We start from the raw sequence: 19673 nt of genomic DNA, 5'->3' as shown, positions 1-19673 counted from the left end.
CTGTGCGCCATCGACGAAGCAGACCGGCGGCGCCGCCTCAACCGGGGAACCCCGCCCGGCTGCCAGACGTGACGCGAGACTCGCGCCACCCCAGCCTTGCTCGTCCGGCGTCCCTGCCCTCTACCCCCTCAACACCTTTGACGCTGGGGCCCCCCGGCGCCGCAGACGAGGCCGACGGCAGCGGCGGTGAAGATTTGATCTGGGTGGAGTTTCTTGGCGGCGCTAGGTTTCGCCCTGGGGAGCGACACGGGAGCGCCTGGGGAAAACACGTAATGCCCTTCGTAAAAAATCATTAAAGGATGGACAAGCAGATTCACTGGCGCGCCGCCAGCACTTGGCGTTTACCGACGATTTACCGGTTCTGAACTTTTTCCCCAAAATGCTAAACGCACGGGGTGTTTACAGGCTTTTACGGGCTGCTTCCATATAAATTAACCTGTCCCTGATTTTCAGGTGGGTGAGGCCCAATCTCCCACCTTAATCCAACTAGTACAACGCCCGTGCGTTGCCATGGACCTTTTAATTTTTTATTCTGATTGCACATATATAAATGTATTATTGTATATAACTCGGTGAATTTTAAGCCCCTTCAAACAACACCACGTCGGCAATTTTGTCAAAGGATTCCTTTTGAATGTTGACATAATACATCTCCATCTCTCTCATACTCTGCAAAAATAAGCATATATGAAAATTCATCTTATATATTATCATATCCAACAAGTATTACAGAAGAACCATTATTTGTACATACCTCTTCCAATTGTGTAAGATTTCAATGAGTTTTCAGTCCGCCCATCATAAAGCTTTGTGAGTTGACACTTTCAAAGCATCATCCGAAGTCATAGTTCTTATCTCCAATCTACAAAAGGGAATATATAAACACATATTTAAAAAAGTCAGATAAGCCCATATACAATATATATTCATTTGTCAGCTGCTCGCTTTGAGCAAGTGATATTTCTCTCACAGCAAACAAATATTTTCCCCTAAAAAACACAAACGGCAGCACATTTTCTTCTCATCTTATAATAAACAAAACAGTTCACTCTCTCACTCTCATCGCACGACACATGCACATCTCATTCCCCCGGACTGCTCTCCACGTCACGGCGTCGACGCCGCCATCTCTCCCCACCACGCCTTTTTGCTGCCGCCTTCCCTCGACGCCATGTCATTCAGCCCACACCTTCCTCTCACCGCCATCTCTCCTTCCCTCCACTGTGTCGCCCGCCCCCTCCTCTCCTCTCCACGACGTCCCAGCCCAATTCCCGGTGCCAAGGAATGCACATCGCTGTAGCTGAGGGCGACCACCAGTGTGTTTTTGCTGCCAAGTTATATGAAATGATATATATCATGCGATCCTTTTGCCCCTTTTAAAATAAAAAAAGACTCTTGTCAAGGTATGTGCCCGCGAGTTGCCATAACACCAAACTTTATTGAGGCAATAAGAGAAGCATAAGGGGACAAATCCCAGAGAAAATAAAATAACCAAAAGAAGATTATGTTTTGGTTATGAAGCATAGACAAGGTCATCCACGAGGTGCCCCACACCGCCTCGCTCTCCATGGCAACTGTCTATCAGCTCAAACCAGACAACCGCCATTCAGCAGATCATGGATCTAGTGTGGGTTAACTCCCTCATTGTGATAAAAAAAAGGTATGGACCACTCCTTTGCCGTGCACTCTTCCTTATTCACATTCTCCTTTCATTCACCCCTCTGCATCAAGTGCCGACAGCAATAGTGGCAACGGAGCGGCTGCGGATTCTTTCCATATCTGAGCACAATAAGATGGCCCTCAACCAGATTTGATTGGACTTGACACCCATGATTAGAAGGCTATCATCAACTTACTCACCGAGGTACCATCTGATGACAACAACATAATAAAATTCATTTCTTGCCGAGCTATGTCCCGTAGCAATTTCCTGACAAGCACTCAATCATAAGGACAAGTCAAGACATAACAACATATTGGCCATGCATTTCTAAAAATCTACAATACACATACCATGGTCATAATATGTGATGTCGTCTCTTTTTTCCCTTTCATATTTTTAACACCGAGTTAAAATATTCCCTTGCCTCCAATGTCATTGTGACAGTTGCAATGCTCCATGTTGTGTCTCAATGTTGTCACACAATAGGGTCCTCTATTAGATGAATTTTGATAAAGAAAGTTGGTTTGGTTATATCTTTGTAGTTTCTTATATACAAAAACTACCGTAACAAGATAAATAAGTAGAAAATTATTCTATTTTTCTACACTATCGACCCTAGGCAATTAGCATCATTTAAACGGTAAAATAATGCATTTCGTTAACTTGTGATGGTCGGTAAAATAATGCATTTTGATAACTTGTGAAAATAATCAGAAAAATATCATGTTTTTCTTACTCAATAAATGGCGATGCATGTGGAGTGCACACAATCACTGAACAACCTTGGTCAAGCAACCTAAATAAAAAGTAAAAGCACCATAGTTTCTAGGAAATGACTTCAGCTCATTCATATGAAAGCATGTTTAGAAGATAGAAGTATATGAGCGCACCTGGCCATAAATTCCCTCGCAGAGAAAGGAATTATGACTGAAACATGAAGCTAGCATATGGACATCGATAATTAAATAATGAGGAATGCACTCAAGAGAAAGGAATAAAATGTTGAGTTTTTGCTTACAAGGGCAATAATTCAGATCATGTGACTTCCACTTATAATTAGCAAGAAACTTTGCATCAAACATGGCCATCAGATATGAAGTGATTATTATCGGAAAACCAGGACCAACAGTTTTGGGCATGTAGTTTCTCGTTAGCTCTGTCCGAGCCACTTTATCTCCATGATAAATCAGACCATTTAGAGAAGGAGCAAACCTAAAATTAAGTATTCCACATAAGATAGCAAACAAACTAAGCACAGTGAAGGACAACTCTGGATGCTTTACCTCATTGAGTCGTTCAACCAGTTTGACAGGGTGGAAGGAAGAGCAATAACCATGTATGGACCATACAGACCATTCCCTTTAAGATGAGCAAGAAATGCAATTGTCTAAATTGTTTCTCCAAGGCCCATTTGATCACCCAGTATCCATTAAGCCCATTTTGCCACTGTGATATTAGCCACTTAACGCCCTTTATCTGGCAAGATTTCAACTTCCCCCTCTCAATAACGAACAAGGCTGGCTTGCTCTCTTTCCCACTGTTCTTATTCTGTTAGAGTACCATCATCAGCAGAACGATCTTCACGAGATTTTGTAAGCATGTCTGCCACTGCGGTTTTAGCCTTCGTCTGAACAACATTTTATTTCCAGTAATTAGATATAACATAAGGTCTAATCGAGGAAATGAGTTGCTTTCCCTATATATTCTTCTAACTAATAACAGAACAAGATAACACTCAGAATGATGAGCCATCTCATGGAAAATATTAAAATAAATGTTATTCAACTGACATTAACAAGTCCAAGTCAAAGTAATTTAAACCTTAGAACATCTTGAATAGTCCATTTAACCAAGATTTGTAACCTTTCGTTAAGAAAGATGCTACTAATAAAAAAGAAGTCGGGAATTTCTGATGAGTAGACATTATGAGATCAAGCTCCCCCATCTAAAGTTAATTCACGAGGAAACAACGACCAGATGAGGTAAATACACTCACTTTCAAAGTAGGTCAATGACAAACATCCGGTCTCTTCCTTGCCGAGATACCCTCAGTAAAAACTACCCTGTTCATCATGTTGACAGGCTTCCTCTCGCTGCAAATCCAACACGATTCAGCCGCTTCCTAACTAAGCAACAAATTTATACATTACCTTAGAGAACAGGCAATAGCATGTCATATCATGTTTGTGTGGGTAGGTAAAATTCACTAAATGATGATATTATAGAACCAAATTCTGTAAAGAACAAAAAAACAGACATGGGAGCAATCACCATCGACCAGTCAAGAAAATGTCGATCGCCTTGGTCCCGGAGTGTACAATACAGACTGTTAGCAGTGGCAAAGGTCCACTGAAGGTGTCTGTGAGCCAGATGAGATAAGTGCCATGTAAACTGACACAAACTTACAGTGAGTGGAGCACGGCAAGCTAGATGATGTTCCGACGAGATTTGCTGGGTTGGCAATTTTGATTTGCTGAGTCAGGGATTCGATCGAGGGGCTTTATGGCACGCCAGAAGAGGGATGGCACCCTGGCAGCGAGCTGTATCAGTTCTCCGGCGCGGACATAGCACCCCATGGCTGCGAGCTGGATCAGTTTACCGACATGGCAAATCACAGCTTTTGCCCCATTCTGGCGTTTGTGCTGGAGGACGAAGTGGTGAAGACACGAACATAGTGGGTATGAACTGCAACACAAATTCGACAACCAACAACGATGGGAGCACATCTCTGAAGTAAAACAAATACACGATGCGGTAGAGGTCTGATTGTATAGTAACTTAAAGTTAACCAATCTTTTGGAGAGGACGTATAGACGCACACCACAAAGGTCCAGTTTGTAACTCGACAAAAGTGAACATGGGAGCAAATAAAACATGTACACATTAAGATTTAATTTGTATTTTGTCTTCTATCACTTTGGCGATCACTTCAAAAGTATTTATCTTCGATCATAGTAGTACTTTGACTTCAAGGAACTGACACTAATACAATCAGACCTATGTAGCCTGGATGAACCCCAACTCTGTTTGATTCATCGTTTGACATCCAATTAAGATAAAAATTAATCTAGACCTACAGCTCGAATAAGCTAAATTAGAGCACTGAGTGAGCACTGCACCAGCAATCATCCTCCAAGACCATGACCAAAATGGTCAGAATTTTTCTTGCTTTTTCCTCCTCACTCTGGCAATTATTCAGATTTCTTTCAGAATTAATGATCACAGCAGATTTCTTTAGAAGAAAAACATGTGTGCATCCTTTCGGTAATATACATGAAAGGCAAAAGTTCAGAATGATAAAAATTTATATTTTATTTACCTAGTAAGAAAATAGAGTTCTCATATTTTGCTGGATGAAATCTGAAGTAGTCCCTCCATATCAGCTCAAATAATACCCTGAAACCATTGCCATGTCAGGAATAGCAGTCCAGTATGAATTAGAGCATTATGTATACAAGACTTCAAACATGGAATTGAGCTTAGTCTTTCCGTTTTAGTATAAGATGATTGTCTTCCTAAAAAACACAATTTAGCACACTTCCCAATAACACCTCCTATGTCCTCTCAAGTTTCTCTAGCTCCACATCAACCCAATTAACATACTTGCCTACATAGAAGCATGGCGATATTTCATATTAAAGCTAATTAAAATAAGAGAGCAAAATTCACGACAATATCACGCTACCACCTGCCATTTTTCGGTAAGATGCCATCAGTCAAAGCATGCAGATCAGAGTCCTTCTCTCTATCATAACTAATTCTAAAAATTAGCATAAGTCTAAAAGCTTTCGAGGTGGTATGTTAAAAAGAGGGAGAGAGAGAACAAGGTAATAGACAAAGAACAGTTGCACCCATTGACTGGTTTTACCTGTAGTCAAAATTAGGGAAAATATAATGAAGAAAATTCACTACTAAATCCACAGTGGTGATATCTATTACAGAAGTAACCACCAAGTGGTCGTGTTGAACCTGTAAGCCAAAATAGGGGTCAAAAAAGTGAAAGACAGACAACATGCTGGTGAACTCTGCTGTCATAATTGAAGAGTTCAAACTTAACATAAGTGAACGAATGAACTGCAGTCTTTTCTTATATAATAACAACAATCTTGACAGCAACTTTTTTCCCATCATGTGTTGTGGACGCATGGACTTGCACAAGAAAAGCACTTGCAAGCAGGACAATGAAGAATTATGCAAAAACCTACACCAACGGGAATAGGGGAAAGCCAAATTTTATGTCAGAGTTTCTTCTAAGCTAAAAACAAGCTGAGCATAAATCCAGGTTCTGATTCAAGGTGAATACTCTGTTGGCAAACAACTGAACTAAGCACACTCAGTCTGATTGTTTGGTTTTGCTAATCAATACAAAAACGAAGTTACTTCAGAAGGGTGTAAGACAATGCCGTGATGCAATGAAGGAACTAACGGTTTGTGGCAATTATCCATTCTCTTTCTTGATGACTCCGCGGACGACCTCTTGAGCATCGACGCCCTCATCGTCTGCACATACACCTGTGGTAGTACAAGCAAACAAGCAGCTGTTCCACAGCCACAAAATTATGCAATCTTACCACAGATGAATCCAAAGTGAATTCAGGCGTATCCTCACAGAGTTAGGAATTCCTTTCCGTACCAGTTGTGCGATGTGCTGGCCGAGCTTGATGTAGATGTTGCCGTTGCGAACGCAGAGCTCCTGGAGTCGGTTGGCGGAGTGGCCGCCCTGCGTGCACCCACTTTGTAGGAAGGGAAGAGACATGCAATCGGAGAGGAGAGGGATGCGGGCGCCGCCAGGCCGCTGGATCGCGCGCGGCCGCGTTCGCCGGATCCCACCCCGCGTGCGCCCACTTCGTGGTTAGGGAGGCGACGTGTGACCAGAGAGGCGAGGGATGTGGGCGCCGTCGGGCCTCTGGATCGCGTGCGGCCGCGTTCGCCGGAGCCCGCACCGCGTGCGCCCACTTTGTGGTTAGGGGGAGACCGGTGTGGCCGGAGAGGAGGGGGAGCGGGCATCCTTCGCCGGTGGCCGCCCACGCTCGAGGGAGGGGTAGCGGCGGCGGGGAACCCTAGGCAGAAGATCCAGAGGCGGTGGCGAAGGGATGGAGCGGCGCCGGCTTTGATGTGGGAGGGCGGCGGCGAAGGGATGGAGCGGTGGCGGTGAAGGGACGAAGGGCAGCGGCGGGCGAGCGAGGGCAGAGAGTCGTGCGTGCGACTGTTTCTCGCTCGAGGGCAGGAGACCTCGCTCGTACGTGCGGGCGATTGGTTTAGGATTTTTTTGGCTGGTTAATTTTCGCCGGTTTTTTTTCGCTGGTTAATTTTCGTTCGTGTCAGTTCGATGCGATGGGAGGTTGGTCGCGTGGGGGCGGGTGCGGGAATCGATGACGGGGTTTTTCTTGGTTTTTCGTGGCTGAGAGAGAGGTGAGAGGAAGTATCAAAGAAGTATCAAAAAAGACCGGGTGAGGTGGGATAAAAATAAAATCCGAAATACAATCTTTCAACTGAGATATTAAAAGTAGAGATCAGTCCCTACCAACTCAGAGTCACCCCATAAAATCCCTGTATTTAGCCCGTGAATGTAGCATTGCTGCCTTTTCCCCGGGCTGGCCTATCGGTCGCCCTCGCGTCCTACCTGGACACTGAAAAAAACGCTGTGCGTAGCCATAGACTGCCTGCCCGGTCAGGTGCCACTGAACTTCTCCAGGTTCCGTGCACCGGGGTACTGACTCGATCATGCCCTGCTGCACCGGCAAGACAGACTAGAGAGTCTCTTCTGCTCACGTCCATAGCATTTGTGCGTCCGCCCGCGCGACCGAGTCCCGCGTCAAGTGCTCGGCGCCGGCAAGTTGGCGATGCTGACATTTCAAAAAGTCAATTAGATCGGTGGTGCTAAAAGTTGGCATAAACGGTTGCTTTGATGCTAGAACTTGTGCTGTACATCGAAATGGTGCAAAAACTTGACACGAGCGTGTAAATACGGCGCTAATCATGTTTGTATACGCTAGCACTGCTGACGACGCATGCCAACGTGGCATGGGGCCCGTTGTCAATGACAATACAATGTTTTTTTTTGCAAAAATCACCAATTTTTTTATTTTTTCCACAGAAAAGCCCCTGACAAAAAACACCTCGTTTTTTTTATTTCTTCAATTTCTTCCACGGAAAAGCCCCCGAAAAAAATGGCACAGTAGGCATTCGACCAGAGGACCTCTAGTACCCTTCGTGTGCAGCTAACCACCCCATCAACGTCGTCATTGCAGTGTAGAATAGAAAACATATGAGCTAAAATTCGAACATGCAATCTTAGGTCAAGGAACGAGTAGAGCTACCACACTAACAATTGAAATTACATGTTTACAAAGTATTGTCACGTATTATGTCTATAGCATAACACGCTCATGGGCTAAAACGGAATTCAGATAGTGCAGCCCATTTTCAACATGTTAGTTTTTTTAGAAATTACATAAATATTTTAATTAAAATTTTAAGTAATATCCATATAAATAATGTAAATCACATTATTAAAATTTTCATATAATTTCACAAAATGTCCACCCATTAGATTCAAAAAAATTGAAAATATAAATTATGAAATATAAAAAATATTAACTAATTTTAGAAACTTTTTCCATATTAATTCAGTATTTTAAACCAATTTCTATATATATTTATATTTAAATAAATTCAAGCTGTTTTCAATAAAGTATTCATCCCTTGGAAAGAGTAGCATATAAAATTGTCCAGGCCATAAAAATATTATGTTATTTTAAAAGTGTTCATATGTTTTTAATAAAGGTTTTGTGTTTTCTAAAAAGTAATTATACATTTTAAATTAATATATGTATAGAAAATAAATATGACCATACTGTACCATCAGACTGCAATTCCTCCAATACACATTTACAATTATATGTATATTATTTACTATTTATAGTTATAATTTAATTCCTTTTACAAACTTCACAAAGTGAAAAAAAAACTAACATGTTGTAAATGGGCAGCACTAGCTTCTGTCCGTTTTTCCCACGAGCACATTCTGTTGTAGACATAAGGCCAACTCCACCGCGCGACCCCATCCTATCCGGTCCCGTCTGTTTGGAGTAAAACGGACAAACAAGACGGCCCAGCGCGCGACGGCCCAAACCCATTTGGTCTGTTTTGTGTCCGGGCCGACCCATTTCAAGCGCATCTTTGCGTCGGGTTTGGATCGCCGCGGACACCGAACAGACGCGCTGCTCGTCCGCGTCTGGCCGCGTGGCGGGGCGGCCACCTACCTCCCGCCCGCCAACATCAATGTGCACGGGTGGCAGACCCCACCTGTCATCGGCCCAGTGGAAGGTCGCCGTCCTTCTTAAATAGGGAATCCGTGGACCGGTCGTCGTCCACACTGCCCCACTCCATCCATCGGCCTCCTCGAAACCCGACCGCGCTAAACCCTAGCCCCCTCCCTTGTCGAGTTCGCCGGCCGGCCACCCTCGACGCCATGGGCTTCTGGAACCGTAAGAGGAAGCACGACCGCGAGGCCGGCTCCTCGTCGGGGCGCCGCGCCGGCTCCGGGAAGCACGACCGCGAGGCCGGGCGCCGCGCCGGCTCCGCATCACCACCACGCCGGGGCCCCGCGCCGACGGCTTTCTCCATCGCCCCCACGTCCGCCGGCGAGCGCGACCGGTACTACGTCGCGCGTGTCGGTGTGCCGCCGTTATTGGGAGACGAGGACGCCGCTCCCCTGGAGCGACGTCCACCTCCCCAACAACTGGCACCTGTCCGCCGATCGTGTGCCGATCCCGCCGGTCCCGGGGAGCGGCCGTGCACGCCGTGAAGAGATCGCGCGCCGCCTCCGCCTCCTCCCGATGACCTGTACTGCGACCATAGGTATGCCCCCGACTCCCCGTTGTGGGACACTTGGCTGCAGGACGAGCACGACGTGCGGCACGCGTCCTACTTCGCCGGCACCGTGTCGGGGCCGCGGAGGCCGCGTGCAGAGGCGCGCGGTCGTACGCGGGTGCGCGGCCTGACGCCCACGCCGTCGCCTTCCCCGTCTCCGTCGCCACCTCCCCCTCCTTGCATGACAGCGGAGGAGGAGGCCCGTCTCCTGCAGCGTGTCATGGACGACTCCATGAACACGCACGACGACCGGCAGTGGGACGCCCTGGAGGAGGCCATGGCGCTCTCTGCCGCCAGGGATGTCGCCTTCCCGGAGGAGGCGATGGAGGAGGACCCGCCGGTCGCGTTCGAGCAGATGCTGGGCCAGGGGTGGGGCTGGTCCTGCACTGCTCCGGAGATGGCCGCCGGCGTGGGCGTGAAGTGGTGCCCCACTCCGCCGCGCTCACCGGAGCAGGAGGCGTCGCCACGGGAGGAGGTGGTGCAGGCACCTCCGGCCGTCCAGCCCGCCCCCGTCCACCACACACCTCCGGCCCACCTGTGGATGCCGCCGGCCTACGTCGACCTCGTCGGCGACGACGACGACAGCGGCGGCCAGTGAAGACGGCGACGGCCACGACACCGACGGGCGCGGCAGGAGCGCGGGAGGAGTTTTTTATTTTGTTTTTATATGTTAATTATGAAACTGGGCCTTTTAAGTGGCCGTGGAAACTGGGCCGTTTTGTGACCGACCCCTATATATGTTTTATGTTTTTTTTAAATGCCTTTACTTACTTTTTTAGTTATTTCATTCCAGTTTTTATATTTTTTATTCACGTCCACCCCGGACACGATTTGGGATGCGGCCGCGCGGTGCGCGCACGTACGACCCATCTGACAAAGCCGGACACAGGCGAACCCATCGGCACCCCAAACGGACAGAATCCGGCCAATCCGAACGTCCGTTTGGAATCGTGCGGTGGAGTTGGCATAAAGAGTGACAATCCTTTATTTATATGAAACAACTTTGGTTTGGAATGGTTGGCGAGCCTGCTTGTTTACCTCAGGTGCTGGTTCGATCCCAGGCTCCCAGCTACTGCATCTCTATTCTCGTATTCCAGTATTAATTTATGCTGTCTAACTAATGGATATAAAGCGTGTGTGTTCCCAGGTGGGTAGCTGCACACGTGTTTAGCACGTTGTTGCAGGTTCGAGGCCTGAGAAGGTCGTTTTTTGCTCAATTAAAATTTATTCTGCTGACAGCTGGGACCCTCTTATCAATTGCTTTTGCGTGAAAAAACAAAAAAAAATGAGGCAGTTTTTGAAAAAAGAGCACGCAGACGCCCCATCTTCATTGTTGGGTCGCTGATAGCGGGCCGCGCACCATGCTAGCATGCCTCGTCACTGTCACGGTAGTATATAAAAGTGATTAGCACCGTATTTGCACACTCAAACCAAATTTTTGTATCACTTTGATGTACACCACAAGTTGTAGCACTAAAGTGACCATTTGCGTCAAGTTCTGACACCACCAGTGTAATTGACTCCATTTCAAATATATCTGGTAAGTTTCTGTAAAAAAAGAATATCTGGTCAACAAATGGATATTTTACAGAGTTTGTTAGAGCGTACTACCAAGTCAGATATTTAGTTAAAGAAAAAGTCGCCGGATATTCAATGAGTACTTTATTCCGCCATCAGCAACCCCACCTGGTTATTTTGCTTAGCAGCTACTCCCTCCGTTCCGATTTACACGTCATGGTTTTAGTTCAATTTTGAACTAAAACCACGACGTGTAAATCGGAACGGAGGGAGTACTACTATATGCCCAACGCATCCACCATCTTAGCGGGGGACGCCTCCTTGCGCTCAACAGAAAGATCTTGGAGATGATCTTTTTTTGTCTGCACCCGTACAATGTATGATCAGTATTCGGATCATTAAGCAAAAGAAACACCAGCCGTATTTGATAGAGAGATGGACATGGGAGCCAACTGATAAGTGTTGGCGTGCCGAGCAACTCATTTCCGGCCAAGAAGCAGAACTGATTAAACAAGAAGCTGGCCAGCTGTGCGAGCCCACCACCATCTTCTTGCGCAACTTCAGGGAATCCCAACCGCTACGCCGTCCGTGGCGCCAACAGTTAAATACCACGACTAGGAAGAAGAAAAATCTCCTTTTGAATTGTACACGATTCAAACAAAAAGGAAGAAGGAACATCTCAGTTCATTCATCGATTCGATCGTGAAAATTCTACTGAAATCTCGTCGGAACCGCCCCATGCGTGTTTCGTCTCGCCTGATCCGTTCGGCCGGGGGCACGCACGGGTACCGGGAGCGAGCGACGGCGATACGCCACTCATCTCCTGCAGAGCTTATCCGAAACCGAAACTGGGGCGAGACGAATACACAATCCAGAAACAGAAGCAGATGCAGAAAGTTGTTCCGGCAAACAAATCATCCATGGACGGATAAGCCTCCGGTCACGGGACATATCAGATGCGTATATGTGCCTCAATTTGTCACTCATGTAAATATCCAAAATCAAGGGTGTTAGTTTACAACGAGCTCACTCTATGGACAGCTACGGGCTAGCTAAATTCACCGTATTGCAGAAGATTGGATTGGGCATAAACCCCACCGATTCCATCTGCAGAAGATCAGTATGTACTAGTACAACTATTGCTATGGCATGTCGACGTTGATTTGTTTACTGTTAGTTGTCGCTGGGACGCTCGCCGGCCGTGGACATGGCGGAGAGCCTGCTCGTCCTGGGGCGGAACCCGCCCGCGCGCCTCCGGTGCTGCGACTGCTGCACCGCGGGGGACGGCGCGAGGGCCCTGCGGGCACACTGGCCGCTGTCCATGCGCTTCGATCCCAGGCTGCATGCGCTGCGTATGGACGGCGGGGATGCGGGCTTGCTGCTGCCGGCGGGGGACGCCTGCTTGCGCTCCTTATGGAAGCTGCACCGGAACGAGCCCGGGTGGTTCGTCGAGGAGCACATGCAGGACCGCCGGCTCCTGGTGGAGGAGGACGGGGACGAGACGCTGACAGACTTGCCGGGCGAGCGGGTGGCGCCGTTGCCGCCGGCGAGCTTGACGCGGGTGGGTGAGGCGGAGCGGTAGCTGGGTATGGACAGCACCGGGCCGCTGGGCCGACTTGTAGTTGCTGTCGCCATGGGAGATGGAGCAGGGCGAGCAGCTGGGATCGGGTGCTCGTAGAGGGGATGGAGATTATGGTGTCACTTGCGGTGATTTGGAAGAGTGGGAGTCGGGAGTAAGGATGTGTGAGCGGGTTGGGCGGAATTTATAGAGACGAACGAGCTTCAGTGGGCGGGGAGTTTGGTCGAGTTAACTAACTGGGGTTGTGGGCTTCAACCAGTGGGCAGCACACCAGAATCGGTCTGGGATTCAAGGCAGGTAGTTCCACTCCACACCCCGGAAAAAAAAGGTCCACTCCACAACCCCTCTTAAAAAATGGTCCACTCCAAATATTCTAATTTCTCAAAAAAAGAAACTCCACAATATTCTAGGACTCACGCCAGCTGGCTTTGAATATTTTTGTGTCAAAATGCTGGTCAATTTCTTGCACCACAAACCAATACTCCGTTCTTCATGCAGAAATATTTTAATTATATCAGTCACATATACGAACGGTTTCTGTGTGAACAACACTGAGAGCAACTTCAACGCGACGACCCATTTCGTCCGTGCGCGTCCGTTTGGTTCGGTGCGGACAAAAAACTCCTTTCCCTAGCCCGCTAGTCGGTGACACATTGACCATCCTCTCCCATTCCAACAGCAACCCCTTGCCAGCCTACTTCGTCATCGTCGCCGACGCCTATTTTCTGGTGCCTCTGCCAGCTGCCGATGCCGCAACATCCCCCCTAACGCCGCCACCTTCCATGTCGCCGCCACCTCTGTCTCGCCGCCGAGGATCCGAAAGTTTCCCATCCCCACTCCCCGACACAACCACGACCAAGAGGCCGCCAAGCCGCCCCGCCAGCTCCTTCGTCCTGACACCGGCACACTCGTCGGACGCCGCCAGGGCAGCCAGCTGGTCCGAGGGCGGCGTGACTCCCTTCGCTGGTCGGCTCCTTCGTCGACGCCCGTAAGCTGTTCGCAGTTTGCCAAGATACAAAATGGACTTTGCCGACGAGTTCTTTTTCCACAATTTCTTTGTGACTCCGATGATTCCTCGCCCGATGATGAGGAGGAGATCTTGGCTGCCATGTTGGTCCACCATCTCAATAGCCAGTGGCCTTTGTTCCGTGGCACCTTCTGGCGTTTAATCGCAACCGAGCGAGCGGACATTTCCTTCTTTGGAAGGACTACTTTGACATAACAAACCCGCTGTTCAAACATCAGAAATTTCGGCGCCGTTTCCGTATGAGTGGGCATCTTTTTAACCGTATTAGAGAGGGGGTACTAGGAAGGACGTCAAGCGTGCCTTTGGTAATCTCGATGGGGCATCGTTCGGTATCCTGCTGGGACTTGGAGCACGAAAAAGTTATGGAAAGTGATGACTTCTTGTGTGATCATGCATAATATGATCGTAGAAGATGAGCGTTCGGAACGTATCTATGATCAAGGGTTTCAGTTTCAGGGTGAGAATGTTGTGCCTGAGCTTGAAGGAGCGGCAACATTTGAACAATTCATGCAATTTCATCATGAAATGTGTGATTGGAAAACTCACATGCAGTCGCAAAATAATTTGGTCGAGCATAAGTGGGCTCATGTTGGCAACCAATATATGTATCTTTCTTATTTGTCTTGTAAAACTATGTAAGAACAATTTAATTTATATTCGGTGCTGTAAAAATATGCTTCCTTGTGAAACACATTTTTGCTTGTGAAATATGCAAAGTGTTCATTTAAAATGAAGGCCAACCGATCACGCCGGCAAATATGAGTCGGCGTGTTGGATGCATTGCTGACCCATATCAAAAAGAGGGCGGACACCGAACGGGTGACCGATCCAAACGGACAAGCCGTCCATTTGGGTCGGCGCGTTAGAGTTGCTCTTTTTTTCATCAGTACAAACACAAGCGCTCTAGGCATCTCGTCATCGAAGGGAACGTCTTCTCTCACTGAATGTGCATCATCGGAAATCTTGAAATAAATTCAAAAACAAATGCGAGCATCAAGATTTAAACCCTGATGGGTTAGGGATACCATAGTCCCTCTAACTATCCAACCACAGGTTGGTTCGCTGCGTGTTAGAGTTACTCTAATACTAAGTTTCTGTTGAGAAAAAGCGTCCTATGAGGACCCCGCGCATGCATGTGTCGGTTCGGCTGGAAGTGAGCAATGCCGATCCAAATCCTGGGTGCAGCCGCCCACCGGTTGTGCCATCCCATGTTTTTTTGACATTTGCACGTTGCTGTCCCGGGCCTAAACCTATCCTGGCACACTGAAAGGACGGCGTTCAGACCCTAAAAAAAAAGAAGAAAGGACGGCGTTCAGAGGGATGCAGGACCTGATCGACGTGACACGGCAGCGACCGGACACCGGCCGCCGGCCGTGGGATCGCTTCCGCTTTGCTTGAAACCCGGGCGACCTCTGAACAGACACGTCGGCATCGGTATCAGTCTCCGTAATGGCAGTGTCCATGAGCGCCCAAGATATTTATTCGTGCCCATATCTGCGATGGTGCACGAGCGCTTGCATCTGATCTGATCGCTCCGGCCGGTTCCGCCGCGATAAGAATGCTCTGATCGCTGTTGCTACTGCTTTCCTTGTATTCTGGTCGACCGAAGGATGAGACGTGGCCATCGCTTTCACTGCCCGTCCGCCTCTCTTTCCCTTTCTTCTTCCTGCCTTCTGTCCTTCAGTATTGCTACTGTGAACGGCCGGGTGTCCAAATTGTTAGGAATAAATTAGTATTAGTTTAGGCTAATCAGGCAGCCAATTATTCCTTAGAATATTCCGTATGGCCGTTAAGATACTGTGTTGGCCAGACGCTATTCCTAGCGAACCGTCGCCGCGTCTTTCCGAAACGACGCGAACCTTGTAACGGGCATGTAATCACAACTGCTCAGGACATATAAGTACCTGCAGTAACTATCAATGAAATCAATCTATTCACTTCAATCTTTCTGTTTCTCTTCACGTCATCAGCACTGCTCGAATCAGAGAATAGGCTACAGGAGAGAAAGAAAGGTGAGAAGAGATGGATCCTCTGCCCGACCTTGCTTTTGCTTTCGCTCGATTTGTGGCAAGAGAACGCCGGGGCTTCCGTTTTCATCACCGGACTTTTGGTCCGGCTGTTGCTCGTCGCCGGAACTTTGGCCACCGCCGTCAGCGTCGCATGAATAGGAATGGCGGCCTCCGCCGCCGCAATGCACCATACCGTGCTCCTCTTTGTCGCTACGGTTCTGGCTTGAAGCAGTCGGGTAAAATGTGGTATAACCGACTCAGTGAGTTCCTTCTCAGTAAAGGGTACTCAAATAACAATGATTGCCCATGCGTATTTATAAAGAAATCCTCAAAGGGATTTTGCATCATCTCAGTATATGTTGATGATCTCAACATCATTGGCAACGCACCAGATATAACTGTAGCACGCAATTATTTAATGACGGAGTTTGAGATGAAAGATTTGGGAAGAACCAAATTCTGCTTAGGTATACAGCTTGAGCATTTTCCCTCAGGAATACTCGTTTATCAACCCGCTTATATTCAGAAAATTTTGGAAAAATTCAACATGGATAAATCATATCCATCCAAAACACCTATGGTCGTCAGATCCCTTGATATGAACAAGGATCCTTTTAGACCAAGGGATGATAACGAGGAGGTACTGGGACCTGAGTTTCCATACCTGAGTGCCATAGGAGCACTAATGTACCTTGCAAATTGTACTAGACCAGATATTGCATTTGCAGTAAATTTACTCGCCCGACATAGTGCAGCTCCAACAAAACGCCATTGGACAGGAGTAAAGAATATCTTCAGATATTTACAAGGTACTAAAGATCTTGGTTTATTCTATCAGAAAAATCAAGATATGACCCTGATTGGTTATTGTGATGCTGGATATCTTTCTAATCCCCATAATGCCAGGTCACAAACAGGGTTTGTATTTTTATATGGTGGAACTGCTATTTCATGGAATTCAACAAAACAGACTTTAGTAGCTACCTCCACCAATCACTCTGAAATAATTGCATTATTCGAAGCCTCACGAGAATGTGTATGGCTACGCAGAGTAATAAATCATATTCAGACATAATGCGGTATTGGTTCATTACAATCACCAACCATTATCTATGAAGATAATGCTGCATGTGTTGCTCAAATGCATATGGGATATATTAAAAGTAATATCACAAAACATATCTCTCCAAAACTATTTTTTCCTCATGAATTACAGAAAGATGAGGAGATTGATATTTTGCAAATAAAATCTTGTGACAATCTTGCAGATTTGTTCACTAAGTCTTTACCAGGAGCAGCATTTCAAAAATGCATTCATGGCATTGGTATGAGACGACTACGAAATTTGCAAAGTTCAGGGGGAGAAAACTCCTAGAATTAAAAGTTATTTATTATTATCCTCTGATAATAAATAAATTGTACTCTTTCCTTATGAGTTTTCCAACGGATTTCTCATAAAGATTTGAATGAGATAATTGGTTACACTAACAATATATATATATATATATATATATATATATATCAAATTCCAATTATTTATATATTTTCACAGGCTTCTTGCAAAACATAGACAATACAAGATCAAAGATTCTTGAAGCTCCAAGACCAAGACAATCCAGAAAATGCAAGATATTTCAGCACTCAAGACAATGAAGATTACAAACAGCGTTGTCCAAGGGGGAGTATTAGGAATAAATTAGTATTAGTTTAGGCTAATCAAGCAGCCAATTATTTCTTAGAATATTTCGTATGGCAGTTAAGATACTGTGTTGGCCAGACGCTGTTCCTAGCGAACCGTCGCCGCGTCTTTCCGAAACGACGCGAACCTTGTAACGGGCATGTAATCACGACTGCTCAGGACATATAAATACCTGCAGTAACTATCAATGAAATCAATCTATTCACTTCAATCTTTCTGTTTCTCTTCACAAATATCTTGATCGTCTCATCGACAAGCCGTTCCTTTATCTGCGTAGCTTAAGTTATGCCTTAGTTATCGTCGCAGATTTAATTACAGCCATGCACTGCTGCACTGACCCTAACCACATGCGTGCATGCATGCAGACGCATATCTCTGCCAGCTGTGTTAAAGCACTGTGATCAGTGCCTCAGTGGGCATAATCGGTAACCCAAGCCACTCACACACAGGGGCCCTGTTGATACTTTAACTCAGTTAAAGGTTAGAGTTAGATTCTAACTCTAAACTAACCCTGAACTAACTCTAACCAAAGAGGTGTTTGGATGGCAGTGTTAGATGAAGCATGGATACGGCGAGGCGCCTTCACAGACGGTGCGAGAAAGAGGGAGGGAGAGGACGAGAAGCTTCGAGGAAGTGAAGAGGGATCTGCTACGGAAAAAGCGAGAGAAAAATGTGTTTTTTATGGTCCCGAGAAGAACTAACCCAAATAAACACCTCTTGGATGGGTTAGTTTTTTTTTGTGTGGGTTAGATGCATCTAACCCAAACTAACCCTCCTGTTTGGATACTTTTGGGTTAGTTGAGTCCAAACTAACCCAAACTAACCCAAACTAACTCTAACCAATAGATCTAAACAGGGCCAGAGAAGGACATATCTAGTGTATTACCTTTTTTAACCATACTGCAGCTATAGTACTAAATAAAGCGATGTACTGCCCCGGTCATGACAAAGGTACTATGGACCTGGATACAATCTTTACTTCTAATGTTTTTTTACTGTCTAGACAGATGATGAATAGATGAAAAGATTTTTTGCAAAAAAAAAACATGGAAAGTTGTGACCACATGCGCGCCCACGTGTCCGGACGCGGCACGCAGCGGCCACACAGGCCGCGGGCTCATGGCCGGCCTCGCTGCGTGTCACGGACTTGGAGAGTGCGTGGCCACGGCCGGGACAAGACAATCCTAAAATTTAGCTCCCAATCATATGAGCTCCGTCGTGTAGTTGTGGATCCGCAACATGCTGCATTTGTCCCCATACTTGCATAATGGGAGCACACATATAATTGAAGAGTTGGTGATTTTAACTGTAGATTCTTCGGTTGATTGCAAGCATATGATTGCATCCGATTTTGGAGAAATAATAAGCAATATATAGAACCATGTGCTCTATATATACCTTGGTTGACTGGAACAAAACACAAAAGAGACTAGCTAGATTAGTGCATTGGTATGGCATTCGACCTGAGATGCGATAAGAGCACGGTGCCGTGTTTGGAAGAATCTTGTTGATATGTTTCAAAATGGGAAGATTTGTTGTGTAATCCTTTTTGGCCAAAGCATGCACCGTATGTGTCAAATCAGTCTTACCCTGGCCCGACACAACCTCGACGTAGCGTGATCTCCTGAGATATGCAAACAGAAATGATACTAGCTACAAGTGAAGCAAGATCAGACGTCCATAACTATTATACTCCTTCAAGGCTTCAACATGTATGCAGTTTCATGGCACGCGCGAACCATTATCCTAAACTCTTAATTAATCACTCCTTCCAGCACGGAGAGGCCAACCAGATATGACTCGTGCTAGATACTGTATTTAATCGCGGCCAACAACGCCATAGATGCACGGCCTAACAGCGACACGTACGGCTAGGTGCTGGGATTTAAGGGTCCATCGTGGTTCCTGTCGCGACTCGCGAGGATTACACGGGCGATCGGCCATCAGGACGTGTGTAAATTGACGTCGACAAGTTGGTGGGAGACTGGTCGACATGCCAATTGAGATCAAGATTAGCTCTCGCCAAGTTGGTGGGACTAGGTTCGTAACCATTTTGTTATTTCGCGCAAGTGGTAGTGCAGTACGTGCTTCAAAACGGTTGGGTTGCATAGTATGGTCCTTGCGTGGAGTGTCTTCGGAAATCCACGAGAAAACACGTATGCATGCATCTCGCCATCGTGTGTCTATCATTCTATGTACAGTCAGATGAGAGAAGGCAAAGGCAGGAACCCAATGCATGGCGCGTTATGTGGGCATATGCCCGAAATATCCTGCTACATGATGCGTCGACATGCTTTGTTATA

The 19673-nt window shown here is 46.6% G+C and overlaps 2 protein-coding genes across 18 annotated transcripts; both read right to left on the bottom strand.

Moving 5' to 3' along the window:
• Positions 1-359: 359 nt before the first annotated feature.
• On the bottom strand, positions 360-6963 carry LOC125515192 (chromatin remodeling protein DDM1-like). Of its 17 annotated transcripts, none has more exons than XR_015608946.1 (9): positions 6297-6936; positions 6090-6201; positions 4983-5632; positions 3660-4348; positions 2947-3290; positions 2014-2875; positions 1861-1930; positions 755-862; positions 360-669 (listed from the first exon to the last, which is right to left on the bottom strand). XR_015608946.1 is itself a non-coding variant. In XM_087528917.1 (8 exons), the coding sequence occupies exons 5-8, from the start codon at positions 2997-2999 to the stop codon at positions 2451-2453; spliced, it is 306 nt and encodes a 101-aa protein (XP_087385043.1). In that variant the 5' UTR covers positions 3000-3290; positions 3660-4348; positions 4983-5632; positions 6090-6201; positions 6297-6918; the 3' UTR covers positions 891-2450. The 17 variants fall into 17 exon arrangements, 1 of the variants encoding a protein (XP_087385043.1); XR_015608934.1 differs by lacking the exons at positions 360-669; positions 755-862 and having other exon boundaries at positions 891-2155; positions 2400-2459; positions 2554-2603; positions 2682-2875; positions 6297-6918; XR_015608944.1 differs by having other exon boundaries at positions 1861-2875; positions 6297-6935.
• Positions 6964-12021: 5058 nt separating this feature from the next.
• On the bottom strand, positions 12022-12809 carry LOC125512847 (uncharacterized). Its single transcript, XM_048677920.2, has one exon. It carries the CDS (start codon positions 12689-12691, stop codon positions 12230-12232), a length of 462 nt encoding a protein of 153 aa, XP_048533877.1. The 5' UTR covers positions 12692-12809; the 3' UTR covers positions 12022-12229.
• Positions 12810-19673: the final 6864 nt, after the last annotated feature.

This window comes from Triticum urartu, chromosome 6A (assembly GCF_056163025.1).
Source record: "Triticum urartu cultivar PI428250 chromosome 6A, HENAU_Tu73, whole genome shotgun sequence".
Lineage (NCBI taxonomy): Eukaryota > Viridiplantae > Streptophyta > Magnoliopsida > Poales > Poaceae > Triticum > Triticum urartu.
This window is presented reverse-complemented; position numbering and strand designations above follow the sequence as displayed.